Here is a 23,357-nt window from a genome sequence, read left to right as displayed (position 1 = left end):
AAATCACTGCATAGCTGTTGAGAGATTAGGCATTAGAAAAGAGATGCATTAATGCAATGTATTTAAAATTATTCAAGAATCAAGAGCAGGAAACAAAACACCCATAACACTTATCTTTACCGATCAATGTTCTCAACTGTTGTAGATATTTGAAAATTTTTTTTTTCATTCTGTATAATAATTAGAAAAGGATTAACACAGAGTTGTCATATATTTAATCCTTACTCAATAAGCAAGTTTATAAAGATTTTATCTGAATTTTGTGTTCAAAAATGATAAGTTGAATCTATCAACACAGTGTCAGAAAATGAAATGAAGGAACAGATATCCACTGAAATGGACTTCCATTTGCCTCCACAGAGCTTAACCCGTAAGTATACAGTGAGTTGTTGCATTAACCATTACAATATTTTAATTGTAATTGTGATAAGCTGCATGCTCCTTACAGATTTATCCTACAACACTGTGAGATGTCTACTACAGTGTCCGTCATGAAAACAGGCAGATGAATGTCATTTCACCATCTGACAGTACTGGCAGCTAGTGATAATTTTAAATGTTAGTAAAATTTCCAAAAAATTTCATACATCTCTATTTTTAGTCTGAAATGTGATGCAGTACTTTCAAAAAGAAAATTACAGTTTACCATTATATATAATGAATATAATTGGATGGATAAAAAAAACTACTCCCTGTGCAGCAGCAGGAGAACACACATATAATAAAGGGTTTTATGTATGCAAACTTCTGGAGCCAGTGGCTCCTTCTTTGGGCAAAAGATTTGAAGAAGAGATGTAAAGGAAGAGAACTGGAGAGGCTTAGGAGAAGGGGCAGATTTCCAAAAAATCACCCAGAACCCTGGGTCAGGGAAACTCAGCAGATGGAATGAGAAGGAAAGACTTTCCTCACCCCTCTTCCTTCCCCTTCAACCCTTCTGATGGAAGAAGGAGCCGCTGACTCCAATACCTTGCATACGTAAAACCTTTTATTATATGTGTGTTCTCCTGCCACCAATTGTTGAGTATTTTTTTATCTATCTAATTACATTATATTGCCAAAAATTATTTTTGTTATTATATGTAATTAAAATTACAAGAAATTTTTTAAGAAATCTTTTTGTTACTGGATTCTGGAAACAGCCACAAAGACTAACATATTTTTGTGCTGTAAAATATGTATAAACATACTCAAAGTTATAGGTGCATGTGAGGCATATTTTATATTGAAAACACAAACTTATTCCAAAATAAGAAAATAAAATACCATAAGAAGTGTGAAACTGTTACACCTATGCAATAAAAAATGTAGCTGCTGATGAATTTAAATTCTGTTGGACTTTATAGGAACTTCCGGCAATCAAGTTGTTAAGAAAATTATAAAATCAATTTTTGTAATAGCTTATACATCATTACTGAATCATGTCACTTTTGAATAATATTTACTTGTGAGATACTCGGCATATAGCAGCACGTAAGAACTCTCATGCCACCAAACCGATTCTTGTTCCAAGAGTTTGCCTTAATACAACTGAGAATATTTCCTACCACCCAAAGGGATTATATTTGCAGCTCTTACAGACCCTTCATCACTATGTCTGTAACCAAAAATACTGATATTCACTACAAAAAGTGCCTGTTCACCATTTCCATTGGAGCTGACCCAAATAAATTTAACTGTGTGGTTGTGTGCATTCCATCTTTTGTCCAGATGAATCACAAGGCTGTTGTCCTCTGTATAGAATAAATGCGTAGATTGCAAAAATGTAGCTCTGAGTCTGGCAGTATCTTTTCATTCCACAAGAAATTTGTATCCATATCACGTTTTCTTTAAATTTGCATCCATATCACATTTTCTTTAAATTTGCATCCATCATCATACTTTCTTGACTTAAAACCAATGTGATTTAGAAGCAGAACAACATATGTTTGCAAGCCCTCTTACACAATTTTGTATTATAGTTAGGTAATGTCACACATAGCTATATGTTAAGCACAACAAGTTCATGGAACAAAGCATAACAAAACACACGGAAGTAGTGAAGTCTGACGACAGACTAGCTGGTACCTAATGTGACAACACTGCAAGGCGAGTGGCAGGGTGAGAATAACAGTGACCTGGAGCAGTCTACTGTTATGATGGTGACTATAGTATGATTAACACCTGTTGTTGAATTTTCTTTTCTTTGCAATTATGGGAAACATATACTTGATTATAAATCTGCAGCAAATCTTTGCAGATGGAATCAAACCAATGAAAGATTCACCATAAAAATAGAGATAGTTTACAAGATGAGAAAACAGGTGATGCATGACAAACAGACATTTGTTTTCCTTTGCTGCAAGCACAATTGGAATAAAACAGAGGAGTTGCTAATATAGATATAAAGTGCCCTCTTCCATACACAGTATATATATGTATTTCATTTGCAATATCATTACAAAAATGATGTGGCATGAGGCAGCTTATTACTATAGGAAAATAAGATTTGGCTGCAGAAGCTGGACAGTTTCTATTTTTATATGCAAGGGGTTTGATGACAGGAAACGAAATCTTGGATGCCGACATGTTTGTAATACTTTGTTCTACTTAAAACTGATGATTCATGAGAGTGTATGACAGAATTAACCAGTCATAATGAGGAATAACATTACTATTCAGTTATGCAGATATAACTATAGTGGAACCAAAAACTTAAGGTTCACATAAGTCAAAATGTGGGATATCACATAACAGTGACAGTATATGAGGTTGGTGTGTAAGTTTTTAGTGTTTTTATTTTGCATATTGGTTTTCTGGTTCTTATGGGTTTATTTTTTGATTGTAATTGTTTATTTGTTGTTCACTGTTACTATAAGAGTTTACATATTACCATTTTGTCATTTGGAGATAATGAATGGAGCTGTGGAAGCTAGAAAATGGAGTGCCAGGGGGAGAAATTAGAACATTTCTGACACATTCTTCTGTTTGTGTTCAATAGAGGGGTGACAGCAGTGGAGGAAGCCAGAAACATTTCTTCCATGTATGGGGATAATGCCATTGGGCAGGGCATGGCATGGCAAGAAAATGCTATTTTCATTTTAAGAAGGATTATTTTTACATTAGTGACTCTCCATGTTCAGGGAGACCTTCAGGCTTTGACGAAGATCATTTAAACGCATTAATCCACAATGATCAAGAACTGGCAAATGTGATTGACTGTCATCATTCCATCACGTGAAATTTGCACGCAATGGGGAAGGTTCAAAACTTGGGTGTATGGGTACCGCATGCTCTAAGCCAAAATCAAAAAAATCAGCAGGTGGCCATATGTGCATATCTGACTGCTTACCATCGACTGGCTCATGAACAATATCGACCATTCCTATACTGTTCAGTTACTGGTGATGAGAAATGGTCTCTTTATGCTAACATACAGAAAAGAAAGGAATGCTTGAGCCCAAACAAAGTAGGAATTCTTTGTACAAAGACCATGACACATCCGCAAAAGAGGGGCCACCATCACTGCTGACATATATTGCCAGCAACATGGTCAGGAAGACTGAATGATGTGATACTACTCAATGATAATGCTTGCCCGCATTCTGTTAAGACTGACAAAAAGCATTGTACAGGAGATGGGTTGGGAAGTCATTCTGCACCTACCTTATTCACCTGATCTTGTGCCTTCAGACACCTTTTACGCTGTGTGCTGAACAACCTTCTAGGTTTTCCTTTGCAGATGAAATGCTCTCCGAACATGGCTCAATGAGTTCTTTGCCTCAAAACCACACTATTTCTACAGTCAGGAGAATCAAAAAGTTATCCTAGCATTGGCAGATTGTTGTAAATAGTGAAGGAGAATACACTGGTGTTGAAAATTAAAGCAACAAACTGCTATTTCCCCTTCCTGTGTCTAATTCATGATATAGTCATACAAACTGTCAACCAGATGTCTGTACAAATATGCTCTGCACCGAAGATGGCGTTCCAGTCAATGGACAACCATGCCAATGATGACATCAGGGCACTTACAAAATGAGGCAGTGTTTGCCAGTACCCCACATCACAATCACTTTGTACACATTCACAGATAGTGTAGTATAGCACAGAGAAGATACCTACCAGACTTTCCGCATGGGTGGGCCATTAAAAGGATGGTAGCAGGACAGCCACAAACTGATGTGGCCCAATGGCTTAATGTGAATCGTTCTGTTGTTTCTCAGATTTGGCAACACTTTATAGAGACCGAAACTGTATTCCTAAGACCAGGGCAGGGCTGACTAGGAGTGACTTCAGAAGAGAGGTCCGTTATTTGGCTGTAAGGGCATGACAGTACCACCTTAGTAGTGCACGGCAATGGTGTGTGAGCCCACAGCATCCACTGGACACATTGTATCAAGGCAGATGATGTGCAGAAGGCTTCCCATGAGAGACCTTTATTGTCAGAGACCTGCTGTATGTCAACTTATGATGTGTATTCACAGAAGGGAACGTCTAGAGCTGAGTCATCAACATGCCACCTGGACGGTCAAACAGTGGGCCAATGTTGTTTTCACAGATGAGTCCCAATTTAGTCTGAACAGCTGCTCTCGATGGATTCGCATCTGGAGGCAGCGTGGAACACAATTTTGGGGCTGTAACACTATGGTAAGAGACCGATATTGAGGAGGATCCTTAATAGTGTGGGCAGGAATCATGTTTACCATCTGAACCCATCTTCAGGAAATTGTAAAGGTGAATTGGCAAGGTTTAACTGCTATCAGGTATCGTGATGAAATCTTGGGACTTCATCTGCAGTTGTTGCAAGATGTTGTGAGATCAGACTTTGTATTGATGGACAATAATGCTCGACCTCATAGAGCACGGGTGGCTGACGGTTTCTTGGAAACGGAAGATATTGCACGTTTGATGTGGCCTGCTTACCCTCCCAATTTGAATCCCACACAGCATGTCTGGGATGCACTAGGGAGATGGATTACATCACATCAGCATCCACCAACCAATCTCCAAAACTGCGAGCAGGTCTGCAGGAAGAGGGGGCATTATTGTCTCAACATAAGACTGATGACATCATTTACAGCATTCCCCACTGTTGTCAGGCCAGTATTGCTGCCAGAGGTGGTCACACCCTATACTGAGCACCTTAACCAGTTGTTGGAATGTGTGTGTGCAAATTTGTTAAAAAAAAAAAAAAGAACATTTTTGCCTATTGTTATGCATGTTGCAGTTGTTTATGTTCTTAATTGTTTATATTGTTTCCACTTAACTGGACCTGTCTATACTGTTTTGTAGCATCATAAAAGCAACTTTGCAAAATTTTTGTTTGTTATTTTAATTTTGGACACCAATATATATTATCAATGACTAAAGTTTCTGTTATGTGTATCCGTTGTGTTTATTAAGCTTCTGGAAAAATGCTATGGACTACCTAATATTTCATAAGTAATTATCTGCCTTGAAAGTAACTTCTTATAAAGCAACTGAACATAATTTTCTGAAATACTACTTAGGAAAATTCATTTGTGATCCTGAGTAAACGAATCTACAAAAATTACAAAATGAGCCTATCAACAGATTAAATTGAGAGCAATTGAACTGAATTCCCACAAGGTCCAATCTGTAATGACTGGGACAGATATCTATATTACTAAATGGCTAATCTGGTTCATAGTGCATGGACACTGTTATGGGTTGCTTATCTACCTGCTTCCAGAGGCAATAAAAATTTGATGTTCAATGTTTTACATAATTATTGATCAAATTTAAAGATTTTAAAATTCTGTCAAAACCCACTCATTAAGAAGTGTAATCCAATGCCAAAGTTTTAACACAGTATGCCAAGTATTACAGTTAGAAACAGTGTATAAGTCTTGTGGCAGTGTCAATCATGTTGCAGAAATGACCCAGACTATATTAATCCAGTATTTGAGAATGAGAGCATTTAGTGACTTCCAATTAACTTTGAAAATACATTTCAAACATTTTTTGAACTTTTTCTTGCTTACATGCGTAACATCAAATATTTAACTCATATGTAAAGTAATCAGAAGTTTGAAACTGTTTTATAAGTGGGAGTTCAATTCCTTAAAGAGTCAAGGGGTGGGAGGTTTACTGCTGTTTAACTAAAAGTTCCTAAGGTGGGAGCTGACATTTGGATCACAAGGAATGTATCAACTACTTCCAAAAATACTGCTGGTCAATCATTGCACTCCATTCTTTTTAACTTCCTACACAAAGATATTGTGTTAAGAGGGATTATTAGTAATAGACCCTACTTTGGACCTCACAAGTGATTTCTTCAGTTGATTTCATGAATTTTTTTACAGCCACTCTCCACAATGCTCTATGGTCTTCATGAGTCAATACATAAAGTTTGCCCGGTCTTGGTTTAGTTGTAGTTGTTCCTTCATACTTCCACTACACAATCACATCAGCAGTTGACAAGGGCAGCATTAGAAGTGTTGAAATATCCCTGATGGATTTGTTACTCAGATGACATCCACTGACTAGTCCAAGTTTGAAGTTACTGAGTTCTCATGGCCGATCAATTCTGCTGTTACTCTTTCTCAACTGACAACACAATACTCCCCACCTCCTTTTACACTGATGAGTCTGCCTCTCATGACATCTAGTGGTCAGTTCCACTTTATGTAGAAGCGTCCAGATACTACTAATCAGATAGGGCATTTGCCTTGAAATCAATATTATAAATTCCTTATATGACATATCAGCAACATGTGTTTCAGTCATAAGCAGTGCAATAAATGTGGCACGTGATAACTGCCAGCTAACAGTAACTACTGTTTTAAAGTGCTAATACTGTGGCAAAAGTCATCTCAGAACTTCTCTGTATTGATTACGAAATGTGAAGTCCATGAGTTTCCTGGACTCAGTGTTTGAAAATAGTGAAGTAACACTTAGTGAAAATACTTGTGCATGTAAGGCGACAGATGCTCAGGTTCACAATAGATATGGATACCTAAACAGTTGTTGTGTTTAGTGCAATATACTTAATACAGGGGATTTCAGGTCATTGCCTCATCTTCATAAACCTATTCATCAGGAAGAAGGCTTTAGTTCTTCTACTGGTCTTCAAGACCTTCTCCACAGAAAGACATACTGAGAAAGCCTTACAGTCAATTCCATTTCTGAAAATGACTGCTACAGAAAATACCAAATGGCAGTCTGATTCCTGTACCAACAATCCTCAGTGTTCTACTCAGAGGCTATTCAATAGACTGTCTAGTGTATGGTACACTTAATGATTTACAGTGTCAAGGTGTTCAAGTACTGACTTTTGACCTAAGAGAATGTGTTGGAATCAGAAAATCAAAACTGAAAAAGCCAAATTTTTTCATCATTTAAATTGTCTCATACAATCAAAAATTGTGACTTAGCTAACCTGTCAATTGTAAATGTATATTCAGACTAATAAACTTAATGTAAGGTTACAATACATATGATGATGATGATGATGATGATGATGATGTTTGGGTTTTGGGGCGCTAAACTGCGCGGTTATCAGTGCCCGTACAAATTCCCAACCTTTGCTCAGTTCAAACTCACCACATTCATGAATGATGAGGCAGGGGAAAATCCCTAACCCTGCCAGGAATCAAACCCAGGGCCCCATGCTCAGGAAGCGAGAACGCGACCGCGAGACCACGAGCTGCGGACTACAATACGTATGTTGTTGCTTCTTCAGACAGGTATTACTCTACATGGTTATGATTAAAAAAATAATAATCTATGGTTATAACATATGTGGTGTTACATTTTTAGGTAGATACTTTATTACATGGTCATCATTCAAGAAATCTTCTACAATATACTAGCATATACTTTTTAAATATTTTCCCAGGTCTCCTTCAGTATGTTTATAGATTTGGGTCACACTTCCCCTTCCAGATTCATGCCCATATAATGCAGAGTTTTTTCATAAAGTTGTAGTCCGTGGTTAAGTAACTTATAGCTTGCCATTCGTCCATTCTCATACTGATGCAAGAAGCAGTTGCCCTCAAAAAGTTGTACATTTCACTTTTTCTCTCACTATATTCATGCTTGTAAGGGACATTAGATCTAGCTTTTCAAATAAACATTTGCAGTGTCATTTCTCATTAGCTCTAATCATGACTTAGATGATCTTTTTTTGTAGTCTACAGACTCTGAGCAAATTAGTTTTCTCAGACCCCCAGAAAATTATGTTATACTTAACTACTGAAACAATATATGCATAATATAAAGTATTTTACAGTTACATCTGTGATACTATATAAGACATTCATGACATACACAGGACTCTTCAGTCAACTCATTATACTGTCTACATGATAACTCCATACCATATTTTTATTTACTAACACATCAAGAAATTTGATATAGCTTGCAGTATACACTTTTTTGTTTGCATAGCTCATATCACTTATACACTGTGCTGACTGTTTTGTGGTGAAATGAATAATTTCTGTTTTTGCAAAGTTTAATTTCAAATTATTACTTTTGACCCTTGCCTCCACTTCCCCAAGTACCTGTTCCGTAAGGTGGATTAAGTTGTCATCAGTTTTACAGCAGACTGTTGCTGTTGAATCATTTGCACAAAGGATGCCTGAACTTGAACACAGTGTGGTGTGTCATTGATGTATGAAGTTCATTAAAATGAAACGTGGTTAATGTGTCTACCTTTGACTTACACATAATGTGGCACCACGTAACTGCAGATATGGTGGCGCCAATCTATCGGTAGAGAGACTGATGCGTGCACACCGTTTGATGTTGCATAGTGCCAGTGTGGTTTCATGCTGAAGAAAAGGTGGTCACACAACTTATCGTCCACTACCAAACACGCAGGCGAGTAAGCAGGAACAAAGAGGAGTAATTCGATTTTTGGCGGCGGAGGCAGTTGGAGGACGTGAAATGTATTGACGGAAGAAGGCTGTGTATGGTGAGTACAGTCTGAGTGATTCAAGTGTTGTGGAATGGCGCAAATGATTCTTTCAGGGGTGTGAGTCACTGGTAGCCAGCCCACACACAGCCAGTGCAGTGAAGACGACATTGCAGCAGTTTCGGTGGGAAATGCTGGAACATCCACTATACAGTCCCAACCTTTCACCCTGTGACTTTCATGTGTTTGGACCCCAAAACCAAGCTATTTGCAGACATTGATTTGCAACGGATGACAAAGTGTGTGACTGGGTCCAGGCCTGATTCCGACAGCAGCCTACTAGCTTCTTCAAGGATGGAATCAACTGGCTGGTGTTGCAATGGGATCGATGTGCCAACAGTTTTGGTGACTTTTTGAGTATGTGTACTGTGTATAGCTACATTTTTGTGCTAATAAAATGGTTACTATTATTTTATACTAGTGACTGGGTTTCATTTGAATGTCACATATAATACAAAAATAGTAGTGGTCTTAATACTGAAACTCGTGGAACACCTGACAGTATGCATTTCCTGCCAGAAAGGAATTTATTACCACTGTTATTAAAAAGTACTCTTTGTCTCCTGTTTTTCAAGTATGATGACATCCAACTAAGAGATTTCTCTTGAAAACCATAGCTTATCAGTTATTGAAGACACCGGCCGTAGTTTACAGCACTGACAGTTCTGGTAATGTCACAAAAGATGTCTGATAACACATTCTGTTACTGAAACAACTTCTAATTTTGTGACAAATTCATTTTTTGCATTGGTTGTTACCAAAACAACTTCTAACTTTTGTGACCAATTCATTTATTGCATGGATTGTGCTGCAGCTTTTCCTAAAACCATAATGATTGTGTGAAACAGTGTTGTGGGGTGAATTATAATTTTCTATCCCATCACATTCAGATCTCTCAAATATTTTTTTAAAAAATTGGTAGCTATGAGAAAGGCCTATAGTTTCCCATTTCATCTTGTTTGGCCTTTTTATGAATTGGCCAAACTTCAGCATATTTCAAGCAATACTTTTCTTGCCTTCAAATCTTATCTACTGTTAATCTGTCAAACTCTACTGGTGTATTTTTTATGTTAGACAAGAGCCATAATTAATGTCTGATTGCTCTTATATCCTCCATACTTTTCCTCTTTCTTCCAACCAAACTTCTGAGTCAAAATGCTACAGATTTTATGATTGTCTGTCTGTGCTTATATTTGTTTCTAATTGAAAAGTTTACATATTTTTATCTATATCGAATTGCAGTCTATTGAAAAATTATAGACATACCTGGAATATATTTGACAGATCCCGCAAGTTGAAAACATAATGGAATTTCACAGCTGTTGGCAGAAACATGGCTCCCATCTTGCCATGGAGAAAAAGAGCAGCATTCACCAACTCTTGAGTTATCTTCAGAATGGCTGGATTAAATTTCAGTATAGGATTAGCCAAATGTTGGCTAAGAATAGAATGATAAATATGAAATAGGGACTCGGGTGAGGGAGTGCTCACAGCAAAAACACTGAAGTGGCGCTGAAGCCGTGGATTGATAGTGAAACTGCCTGCTGTTGGGTTCATGCAGGAAACAAACTGGCAGTTGTGAATGTCCTTCAGAGAAAGCTTGATCCGATCATACCAGTGTCTATAGTCAAAGTACTGACGAATCAATGTGTGAGGTTGCACAGTGCCATAGGTATCCACTTCAGGCATATTCATATCATCTACAAAATACACCATGAGTTTGCTGCCTGGAGGCCCATAATTGCGTCCAGCTTTCTTCTCAAGTGGTTTCTCCAACACAGCTTGCAGCATTTCAGATGTGGTATAAAAGTTGAATGGTACATTTGTAACAATGTAATCTTCCGGCAATGCACTCAGCTTTTCTGCCACAATAACACTCTTTCCGGACCCAGCAGTTCCAACAAGCATCACTGGAAGACCTTTCTCCATTAGAAGATCCATGAAAAACCGAAGGCGTGATGTCTCATTTGTATCCACAAGTAATGACTGCAAGGAAAACCATTGTCTTAGGATTATAATGCCTGTAATATATTTACAAATTAACTAACATCTAATTACAAGGACAAACAGCATATATATGTTTACAAGTACCACATTACACAAATGGCAAGCATAGCTGAATTGGATATGATCTCTGACTTGTGTATATTCAATAGGGCATGAAACACATGTACTACAGTCATCATTTGATCACTTGTAAACACCATGGAATGGAATATAGAGAGAAAGAGAGAGAGAGAGAGAGACAGAGAGAGAGAGAGAGAGAGAGACAGAGAGAGAGAGAGAGAGAGAGAGAGAGAGAGAGAGAGAGAGAGAGAGAGAGAGAAGGCATAGGAAGCAAAGGAATGCATTGTTCTTCAAAAAAAGCTGCCAGATGTGGCTACCAGTAACTTGTGAAATACAGTATGTAAATATGCCAGAAGAACTATTATTTCAGGCTCTAAAACCATCACACTTGGCATTTGTCCACTATGTCACTCAACAATGCAAGCTGCCACATTGCACAAATGCTTGGTATCTGACCTCACGCATTTACGTAATTGATTTGCCTCAATGGGAAATGAATCCACCAGCTTCAGCACAATTATGTTTAATGTCCTGTGGGAATCTCAAAGTAATGTGAGCATCAAGGGCATGGACTAGGACTAGGTGGGAATGTGAGTCGGCCGAGAGGAATCCTGAGATAGTCCACATCATTGTGATAAACACTGTGTCTGGAAGGTACAGTGTTTAATTCGAGTGCCTAGTAAGCAGGAGATCCTGGTTTGAATCCTGATCTGACACACATTTTCACTCCCCACCACTGATTCTACAAAGTCTCGATGCAGCTGATATCAATAGTTGCTTCCCTTTCCTTTCCTTTCTCCCCACTCCAGCTTCAATTTATGTAAACTGCCATACTGTGTTCATCATGGCAGTGTCTTCCCACATATATAGACAACAATGCAAAACAGACCGAAGCAGAACTTGTCCAAAAACACAATGTTTTGCCAACACACTTAGAAAGGAATATGATGCCAAAACTGCCAATGCGAGCGGATTCCCAGCTGTTGTAGTGCTTGAGTGCTATTCAACAACATAGACAAAATTATAAGTTCATTCATTAGGGCCTTCTGAAAGTGTGGTTGTTGCCCTGTGTGTGATTACATTTCACGATCAAGTAACCACTTCTCACCATGTACAATATTCATATACTGATTGTTTCCCAATACGCATTGCTGCTGTAACAGAATGAACTCTGTTAGCTAAAACATCACAGTATGACAAACTCATTTCATAGAGACCAGTCATTCTCTCCTACCAGAATTCACATGTACTGAGCGTGGTGGCACAGTAGTTAGCACAATGGACATGCTCTTCAGAGGATGATGGTTATTATTTGCAACTGGCCATCCAGATTTAGGTTTTCCATGCTTTCCCTAAATTGATACAGGAAAATTTTGACACAATTCCTTTGAAAGGGCACCACTGATTTCCTTCCTCATCCTTGAAACATTCTGAACTGGTGCTCTATCTTTAATGACCTCATTGTTGATGCTGATATAATACTTTCCAACGTTGATAAAGTGTAAGCACCCTTGCTATCATTTCTTCAGATAGCTCTTCAGTGACTGAGACTGGCTCTTCAGTGACTGAGACTGGCACAATACTGACTTTTCTGGCTACAGAATAAGAGAGAACTGGTGGGTCTTCGTATAGACAATCTCTATGTAATCACATTGCCACTGTTCTGTTCTAAATATCCTCTAAATTGGATTAATTTCTTTAATTCCTTCTGGATGTTCTGATTTTCACTATTCTCAGCATATATTAATAAATACCCATACCACAATCTAAATTTAAGTCTACATACATCTGATGACATGATGTATATTTCAGTTCAGTAATCAATGTTGAGATACAGCTCTGCCATTAAAAAGCCACACAGCTCTGATATCATAATAAAAAATACGGTTTTAAAAGGCAGTAAAATTTATGACTGCATAAATTTGTTTGATGCCAAAAAAAGCAGGCAGATGTCTGTTGCCATATATGAACAAGATGCCAATGCTGGCAGTCAAGAAATTTTGAAAATTAGAACCATTCAGATTAGATTAGATTAGATTAGATTAGATTAATACTAGTTCCATGGATCATGAATACGATATTTCGTAATGATGTGGAACGAGTCGAATTTTCCAATACATGACATAATTAGGTTAATTTAACAACATACTTAAGTTAATATAACAACTTTATTTTTTTTTGTGTTTTTTTATTTTTATTTCTTATTTTTTTTATTTTTTTTTCCTTAATTTATATCTAAAAATTCCTCTATGGAGTAGAAGGAGTTGTCATTCAGAAATTCTTTTAATTTCTTCTTAAATACTTGTTGGTTATCTGTCAGACTTTTGATACTATTTGGTAAGTGACCAAAGACTTTAGTGCCAGTATAATTCACCCCTTTCTGTGCCAAAGTTAGATTTAATCTTGAATAGTGAAGATCGTCCTTTCTCCTAGTATTGTAGTTGTGCACACTGCTATTACTTTTGAATTGGGTTTGGTTGTTAATAACAAATTTCATAAGAGAGTATATATACTGAGAAGCTACTGTGAATATCCCTAGATCCTTAAATAAATGTCTGCAGAGTAGGAAAATCAATAACGGGTGTCAAATTGAAAGAACCGAGTAATACTTCAAGGTCATTTTTCCTATTACCCTCTTTCAGAGAATCTACATTGAAGTCCCCACAAATAATAATTTGCTTCCCCCTGTCTGACAGATAGCACAACAAGGAGTCCAAATTTTTCAGAAATAGATGAAAATTTCCTGATGGGGACCTATATACAGTTACAATTATAAATGTGCCTTTATTTAATTTAAGCTCACAGGCACATGCTTCTATATATTTCTCTACACAAAACTTTTTTGTTTCTATACTTTTTGCACAATGATAACTTTTGACATATATGGCAACTCCTCCTTTCTCCATATTTTCTCTCATTACATGTGCAGAGAGCTTATAACCACTTACATTTACCTTATCCATATCAGTAACAATGTGATGCTCAGACAGGCATAGTACATCTATTTCATTCTCAGCTTCTAAATCTTCTAAACAAACCAGAAGCTCATCTACTTTATTCTTTAAACTCCCAATATTTTGATGAAATATACTTACATTATTTTTAATTATACTTTTATGAGAACCTTTCCTTATTCTAACATTTGCAGTACTCTCCTGTCTGAGTTTCTCATTGTGCTTAGGCCTAGTTCCTATACCAGTGGTCACATGGTGTTCAGAGAGGCAGATTATGTCAACTGGGTTGGGTGACTTTAATTCATCAATGGAATTACCTAGGACTGAGATACAACTTGGTGGAGATAAAATTTCTGGTGATTGGTGAAAATTTATAATTGATAGCTGTGATTGGTGATCCAATGTGCTAGAATTGTGCTGTTTAATTTCTTTCCTAAACTGAAGATTTGTTTCAATCCTGACCTCTCGTAGAACGACATCTTTCTGTCTTACCTATCCTAAAAAAGGTGCTGCTCCAACACCTGTAACCACTGGTATTTTACCATTCATGGCAGTGCCTCCCCCCCTTAAATTTCCTGCTATTACCCCAGCCAGTTTCCCCTTCCCTTTCCTGTTGAGATGTAGGCCGTGCCTGGTATAGTCCCACCTACTGAGATAATATTACAGTAAATTCTGTTCAATCACACACTCCTTTTAGCTTCATAAGTTCTGTAAAATCTAAAATCTAAGGTAAGTGCTGCAACCTATAAGGAAAATAAGCTTCATTAACATGTACAATTACTAAATATGCTACAGTCTTGTAATAACAGTACCAGAGAAGGAAAGTTGCTACTCACCATATAGAGGAGATGCTGAGCCGCAATAGGCACAACAAAAAGATTCACACAATTAAAGCTTTCAGCCATTAAGGCCTTTGTCAGCTATACACACACACACACACACACACACAGAAGCTTTCAGCCATTAAGGCCTTTGTCAGCTACACACACACACACACACACACACACACACACACACACACACACACACACACACACACATATAAACGCAACTTGCACACACGTATGCAGTCTCAGAGAGCTGAGACCATACTGCGAACAGCAGCACCAGTGCATGATGGGAGAGGTGACTGGGTGGGGGTAAGGAGGAGGCTGGGGCGGGGAGGGGGAGGGATAGTATGGTGGGAGTGGCGGACAATCAAGTGTTGCAGTTTGGACAGAGGGCAGGAGAGTCAGTTAGTCACTGTCCTCACCCAACCAGCCCCCTCCCTTTTACTATTCCAGCACTACACAGCAGTCATTTCACCGCCACACACAGTCTTTTAATTTCTTTTATTTTTATTTTTATTTGTCTCCTTTCCGCTACTTACCCCCTACCCCCTCCGTAACTTCTCTCCTGTCCTCCGTCTAAACTGCAACGCTTGACTGTCCGCCACTCCCACCATACTATCCCTCCCCCTCCCCGCCCCAGCCGCCTCCTTACCCCAACCCAGTCGCCACTCTCATCATGCACTGGTGCTGCTGTTCGCAGTGTGGTCTCAGCTCTCTGAGACTGCATATGTGTGTGCAAGTTGCGTTTATATGTGTGTGTGTGTGTGTGTGTGTGTGTGTGTGTGTGTGTGCTGCTGACAAAGGCCTTAATGGCTGAAAGCTTTAATTGTGTGAATCTTTTTGTTGTGCCTATTGCGGCTCAGCAGTGAGTAGTAACTTTCCTACTCTGGTATTGTTACATTCCATTGTTTGATTAGTCTTGTAATAACATTAGACAAAAAATGAAAAAATATACCTTAAAAATAAATAAATCAGCTTACAGGATGAAGTAGTCACCACTATAACAAACACTGTGTATGATATAACCACACATCAACTCTCAATAATTATACACTAAAATGGCAGTAATCACAGAAAATTATTGTAAATGGTTAATTTTCTGGGGCAATGAATGTGTATGAAGACTTAATTCTGCACATAAAAGACATTAGTAATGTGTCTTGTCTCCCAAGGAGTTTCATGTCATCTACCATTTCAAAATATGTGCAATGTAGTCTCATGTGCTCCACCACTGTAACTTTTGTATTTTGTTTCACAAGGTAAGATGTTGCCATCAGATTTATCAATTTGGGGACAGTATGTGAATTTTGCAGTTTGGCATTTCATTGGGACAACTGCAATGGCAAAGTAAAAAGGGAATAAAGGACTTTCTCCCACTGATCAGCAGACTATGTTGGAAAGCACTGGAATTTATTAGTAGATTTGTGCAATTATGAAACATGAGCTAACTGTGTTAAAAGGAGGACTTATTTTGTGGAATGGAAATAATGTAAGACAAAGACATTCAAACTGTCATAAATAAGTTTAGTGTATTATCTGTAACAGAAGGCAAAATAATATTTGGTTGAACAAGAAAGTAGGGTGCAGCAGATAGTCATAATACAAGTTAAGAAGCGATCAGAAATAACATTTCCCAATTTATCAACAGACAGTGCTGAAGAACACTAGAATTTCTGAATATATTTGTGCCCTTCAAACCGAATTTTAAAAAATATGAAATATGAACTGTGTTGAAGGGTGAACCAACTTAGTGAAATGAGAATAATGTAATACAAAGATATTCTAACTGCCAAGAATAATAGGTTTAGTGTGTTACCTGAAACAGAAGGCACGATCATATCTGTTTATCAAAGAAAATAGGTGTTGCATTAAGGAATATTCTGAAATTTTCTCAGATTCAGAGGTACTTTTAGTTAGGTAATGAAGTTTTCAGTGACTACTTAATGGCAAAGAGCAGCCAGAGTAGGCACTGCAGACAGAGAAGGTTACAGCTTGGCAGTGGTCATCATAAAATGGAGATTGACATGCATGGATTAAGACCAGAATCTACAGAGAAAATATTTACCATACAGGTAATTTTTGGCTTCTACAGTTAGTCGGCCTACAATGTTTCTGGCTCATACTGAGCAAGTGAGTCTTCACTGAAGAAATGCAAAGAAAGCAAAAACTGTACTGATGTTCCTACTAGACTGCTGTTTGCTCCATTCAGCCCCTCTGTTATGAGGCTATGATGGTCATATGTATGATTCCTTTACATTACACTTCTTTGACAGTCACTTTGTGATAGTTCAAGAAGTAGGATGTGGTGGAAGGTGATATATACCAATGCTTAAAAAGCCAACATGTTAATGGCGTATGAAGAATATGGGAAGAATGTTCATTGTTGTGCTCTGCACATGTAGCAATATCCTTCTAGATGTCAACCATCTCAACAATTATTTGTGAATCTCTTCAATCAACTATGTGAAAATGGAAGTTTAATACCTAGAAAATGCAACAGTACCAAACAAGTGACCAATAAAGAGGATGAAATTAATGTTCTAATGAAAGTGACATGAGTCTGCCAAGTGTCCTATGTGTTCTCCATCATCATAAGTGCTATCTACATTATGTCTCTCTCCATCATAAGCTGTATGGATACGGTTGTAGAAACAGTCCTAATTTTTGTACCTGAGCATTAACATAAGATACATCACATTTACTATGTATCTTGACTGACTTTGTCAGGTAGAATCTAGTTGTTGTTGTTGTGGTCTTCAGTCCTGAGAGACTGGTTTGATGCAGCTCTCCATGCTAATCTATCCTGTGCAAGCTCCTTCATCTCCCAGTACCTACTGCAACTTACATCCTTCTGAATCTGCTTAGTGTATTCATCTCTTGGTCTCCCTCTACGATTTTTACCCTCCCCCCCCCCCCCCCCCCCACGCTGCCCTCCAATGCTAAATTTGTAATCCCTTGATGCCTCAGGACATGTCCTACCAACCGGTCCCTTCTTCTAGTCAAGTTGTGCCACAAACTTCTCTTCTCCCCAATCCTATTCAATACCTCCTCATTAGTTACGTGATCTACCCATCTAATCTTCAGCATTTTTGTGTAGCACCACATTTCGAAAGCTTCTATTCTCTTCTTGTTCAAACTATTTATCGTCCATGTTTCACTTTTTCATCCATCACCTATCAGCTGATGTGACAGCAATCAACTGGTTGACATCAGTCTGCATCACAATAACCTATTATGTGCCAGTTCTCTGCTTTGGGAAACAATAGCTTTGTGTTCTTGATACCTCTGACTAATACTTGTCATTGAGGACAATGCACCGGGACCTATTACTTAAGAAGTCTTTAAGTCATTCACATATCTGGGAATCTATTCCATACACTCACACCTTTGTTAACAATCTGCAGCAGGGCACCATGTCAAATACTTATCATAAATCTAGCATATGGAATCCACCTCTTGACCTTTATCCATAATTCTCAGGATATTATGTGAAAAAAGAGTAGGGCAAGCTGAGTTTTTGTGTGAGTGATGCTGTCTAAAACTGTGTTTCTTACGGACAGGAGCTTTTCCATATCAAGGAGCTTTATCATATTTGAACAGATAATATGTTCAAAAATTCTACTACAAACCGATTTACGGATGTTAGACTGTAATTCTGTGGGTCAGTTCTTTTACCCTTCTTACATATAAGAGGTATCTGTGCCCTTTTCCCAATTTCTTGGGACTTTGCACTGGTGGAGAGATTCATGATAATTTCCAGCTAAGTAAGGAGCAAATGACATGGAGCACTCTTTGGAAATCTGAATTTGTATTCCATCCAGACCTGGTGGCTCATTTGTTTGCAACTTTTTCAGTTGCTTCTCTATGCCAGGGATGCCTATTACTATGTACTCCATATGGGAGTCTGTGTGATGGTCCAACAATACTATGTTTATGTGATTCTCCTGTGTAAACATTTTCTTTATCTAAATCTGAGCACTATCTATTAATTACAAACACAGACTACTTTCCAATCTTGACTATACCTCTAAGAGGGTGTAGAAATGGCATCAGAAACAGGATGCCAAATTCCAGTTTTGAGGTGCCACTCACTAATTACTAAGCCAGAAGTGGATGCACAAAACCATTATCAGGGCCATCCAGCCCTGCCTGCCCTGTCTACCCAGAGCTGCCATCACCTCTGCAGTTGTGTGAGGCCAATCGATCTTGCCTTGCACCTCTGCCGCCTTCATACAAGGTCACATTGTGCGTATGATGACCCAGTGTTGTCCTGATATGGGGTCCAGCCACTGTGTTGCTGCTTGCTGCTGCCATGCCATTCTTGATCAACAAACTTAAGTCACAAGCTTTGCTTTGAGGGAGAAGATGCTGCTGGGATCAAATGCTGCCGAAAAGCTACCATTGAAGACTTTTTGTTTGATTTGATCTATGTAGTTTAAAGTGATGCCCACCATGTCACAGGGACAGCTGGAGATGGATCCTGACATGCAAGCAAGGCTTGGTCAACTCCTTTTGGAGAATGAAGATCTGAAAAGGTGCCTTAGTAAAGCATTAGTAAATGCAACACTGCAAAATAGCACTGCGCCCACAGCTACCATCACTTCCCTATTTCCAGGGTTCCCAGTGCCGGTTCCATACTGCCCTGTAAATGACATTGCAATGGGTTTGCTCACAGCCACCTTCATGGGCAAACTAGGCAGGAATGTCCAGTTCCAGATACGGACAGAATGGTGATATGACGGCTTACTTTGAGCCTCTGGGCTCCCCGCGTAAGTACTTCTGATCTTTTAGTTAGTTTTGACGTGGTGTCTCCTTTTACAAAGGTACCTCTTGCAGACTCCTTGGCACTGATTGGCAATAAGTTTCAGGTGGGGATCACTGCTTTGTTTCGCCATGCTCTCTCCTCATCATATTTTATGTTCAACCAAGAATATTTTGGACAGATTGACAGCATCACCATGGGTAGCCCTTTGTCTCCCTTGGTGGCCAACCTTTTTATGGAGGATTTTGAGGAGAGAGCACTTGATTCAGCAGCCCTCAAACCAACTGTTTTTTGGAGGTACATGGATGACGCTTTCGTAGTGTGGCCTCATGGAGAAGAAAAATTAATGGAGTTTTTAGATCACCTCAACTCAATTCATGAGAACATTCGGTTTACCATGGAATTAGAGAAAAATGGTTGCCTCCCTTTCTTGGATGTGCTAGTTAGACGGAAGAGTGATGGCTCTCTGTGGCTTTCAGTTTATCGAAAGCCCACACATACTGATTTGTATTTAAATTCGTCCAGCTGCCATCACCCATCGCAAACAATGAGTGTACTTAAAACACTTGTACACAGAGCTCATGTAGTGTCGGATGCAGATAGTTTGCCTGAAGAGCTTGCCCATCTGAAGAGGGTTTTAAGAGAGAATGGATATTCTACCCAGCAAATTAGCAAGGCACTTGCAATTAAGCCAAAGAAACAGGGAGTGGAGAAAGAAGAGAGCACGCTTACTAAATCTTTAGCTTTTCTTCCCTTTGTTGGCAATATTTCCTTCAAAAGTGCAAAAATCCTCCACGGTTTTGAAGTGAAAGCGATTTTCCGTCCACCATCGAAGATTTCTGACCTGCTGGGATCAGTGAAAGACGATCTGGTATTGCGGAAGCCGGGAATTTATAAAATACCTTGTCAGTGTGGCATGTCATATTTAGGACAAACATTGCGAACAGTAGAAGAACGTTGCACTGAACATCAACGCTGTACTTGCCTTTTGCAGCCTAGCAAGTCTGCAATTGCTGAGCATTGCATTTCCACTGGACACTCAATGGAGTATGACAAGACAACAATTTTGGCCACAGCAACATCCTTTTGGGACTCCGTCATAAAATAATCAGTGGAAATTCGCATGACAGACAATATTATCAACCATGACAATGGCTACCAGCTAGATAATGCATGGAACCCCATCATCTCTAAGATCTGCTCCAGAAGAAGACGTCAGACTACTCCGATGGCCATGGCAATTGACAACGCTGAAGACACCTGAGTTCTGCAGTTCCACCAGCGAGGGTGCTGCTGGTGGGTGGTGTGGTTTGTCTGTCAATATGATTTTGACGCATGTGCGGAATACTTACTGCACGCTGAATGCTATATACGGCTCACCTGAGGATGGCTGGCAGTTGTCCAGTTGAAATATCGAGGATAGAAGCTAACGACGACTGGCTGCAAGCCCAAAATCTTTTTGAATATTTAGTTTGCTGGGAAAATTTTAAATTTCACATGTAACATATGTGTTTTTCAAAGCACGTCAGTGCCCTGTATTGCCCTTGAGTACTCCACACGTGTCTCTAACTTTGTTCATAGTGCCTGCCAGGCCATGCTTCCTGGCATTCAAGCCATCGTAACCCTGACTTGGAGCATTGTTTGCTTAATAACTATGCTGCAATGCCTGCAACCCAATGTGTGTATCAGTCCCTTAACTTATACCTTCCAGCCACAGCTGCGCAAAATTTTAAAAATTTTGCCCAGTCCATGTCTATATTTATTCATAGTGCAATATATTTTCTTAGTGACCCATTAATAAGAAATGAAATTTTAGATGGTAAACAGATGAATGTGAAGTGCAGTAATCTTGCATGAGTACAGCAGGAGAGGGTACATTTTTACCAATGTACATAATTTTGGAAGCAGAGTTGTTAAAATTCACTGGAGTACCATATGTGCCAAAGTGTATGAAGTAAATACTGATGAGATAACAGCATCCCAAGGAAAGAAACATCCTGAAAGAACAAGTTACATAAATTCTACTTCAGTTGTATCAACTATAGCAGGGGAACTTGAAAAGAAACTTTAACACCTATGTTATGCAGATCAGGATGTATTGTGCCCCAATCTAGTCAAATTTGCAAGTTTGTTTGAAGGACATAAACAACTTGCAGCAACCTTCTCAATGTACCATGAGATTTCTTCAGGTGATGCTAGGACTATATCCCATAAACCTTATCGCTTACCATATCACTTGCAGCTTGTAGTAGGAAGAAATAAAACCAGTAGTGGGGAAAAGGCTTGCTGTATTTGTGGAGATATGAGAGCGGTCAATAAGATCATGAAACCAGATACTTATCTCCTTCCAAGGATTGATGACACTTTGGATCACCTTTGCAAATTCAAATTCTTCACTGCCTTAGATATGAGCCCTGGCTACTATCAAATTCCCATACAACAGATCACAAAAAGACTGTTTTTGTTGTGCCCTCTGAGCATTACAAATACGTAAGGTGGCCCTTTAGCCTCCAAAACACTGGATGACATAATTGTCATTGCAAGTATGATGATAGAACATGCAGAATGACTGGGAAATCTTGTAACTTGGATTAGTAATACTAATCTAAATTTGAAATTAGAAAAGTGCACTTTGCTGCACTCACAAGTGCACTATCAAGTCAACTTCATTTTGGCAGATGGTGTAGGACCAGATCCATGGTTAATGGACACAGTGGACAATTTTGTTGCACCGAGGTGCATTAAAGAATTGCAATAATTTCTCAGATTAACAAATTACTTGTGGAAAACCATGTAGCCACCACAGAACTGCTCACAAAATTACTATAGAAGGGGACTCCTTTTGTCTGTGCAGTGGACTGTGAGAATATCATATTCAGATTGAAAGAAATTCTTACAAGTTCACCCACCTGACTTATACGAATTTTGTGCTGCCTTTAATCTTGTCATGTGATGATAGCAACATAGCTGTAAAATACAAGATGGTAAAGAAAAACAAATTGGTTATGTATAAAGTCAACTGAACCAAGTTGAACAAAACTACAACACCCTAGGAAAGGAACTTCTGGCACTTGTTTTTGGCACTTATTTCTTTTGGTGTTACCTACATGGATAGCAATTCACAGGAGTTACATATCATGCAGATTTACAATTGCTTTTATGTTTAAATGATCACAGCAGCATGCCTGTTAGATGGACCTTAAAACTTAGTGAATATGACTACACAGTCAAACACAAGTCTAGGAAGTTAAACCAAAATGCAAATGCACTGATTGAAAATTAAGATCATGCAAGTAGACAATGTTCTTACTGAGGAATTAAAAACAGGCATGGGAATCTGGTCACAACGAAAGAAAGATGTTGACGAATAATTTCAAAATTGTCTTCCATTTGCTAAGAGAGTGCAAGGATGAAGACCAAATACAGCTCTTCGTACTTTGCTTGAGGCGGTAGGACCTTATGTCCAACCTTATGGTATAGGTATGTTGACAACCTAAATTAATGAAGAGGGGAATTGCGCCATTTCACCCTAAGAAAAATGTCAGGTTTGAACACATTCATAAAACAGTTGTCAAAATGTTGTCTTATTGCATGAACAGCTCACAATCAGACTGGGATGTACTACTGCCATTTTTAATTTCATAATACAATTCCGGATACATGTAGCAATAGGGCTGAGTTCCTTTGAGGTTGTTTGTGGCTGCAAATGAGAACCCTTTTTGAGATAGAGAAGTTGCCACCTGGAATACACTCCAGCAAAGTGGAGCACCTGACTAAGAGATTAAAGTTCATTTGGAGGAGAGTTCAGTACAACAGTGCAGCAA

General features: G+C 38.6%; 1 protein-coding gene across 1 annotated transcript in view; it reads right to left on the bottom strand.

The window, feature by feature from the left end:
• The window catches only part of LOC124803208 (dynein beta chain, ciliary-like), a 586,091-nt gene that overhangs the window by 146,717 nt on the left and 416,017 nt on the right, over positions 1 to 23,357 (bottom strand). The window contains exon 26 of the mRNA XM_047264389.1: positions 10,187 to 10,906. Within this exon, the coding sequence (XP_047120345.1) occupies positions 10,187 to 10,906 (720 nt within the window). The remainder of the gene's footprint in view (positions 1 to 10,186; positions 10,907 to 23,357) is intronic.

The sequence above is a fragment of the Schistocerca piceifrons genome, chromosome 6 (genome assembly GCF_021461385.2).
Source record: "Schistocerca piceifrons isolate TAMUIC-IGC-003096 chromosome 6, iqSchPice1.1, whole genome shotgun sequence".
In the NCBI taxonomy this organism is placed as follows: domain Eukaryota; kingdom Metazoa; phylum Arthropoda; class Insecta; order Orthoptera; family Acrididae; genus Schistocerca; species Schistocerca piceifrons.
The sequence above is the reverse complement of the archived record's forward strand: the minus strand, read 5'-3'. Positions and strand labels throughout refer to the sequence as shown.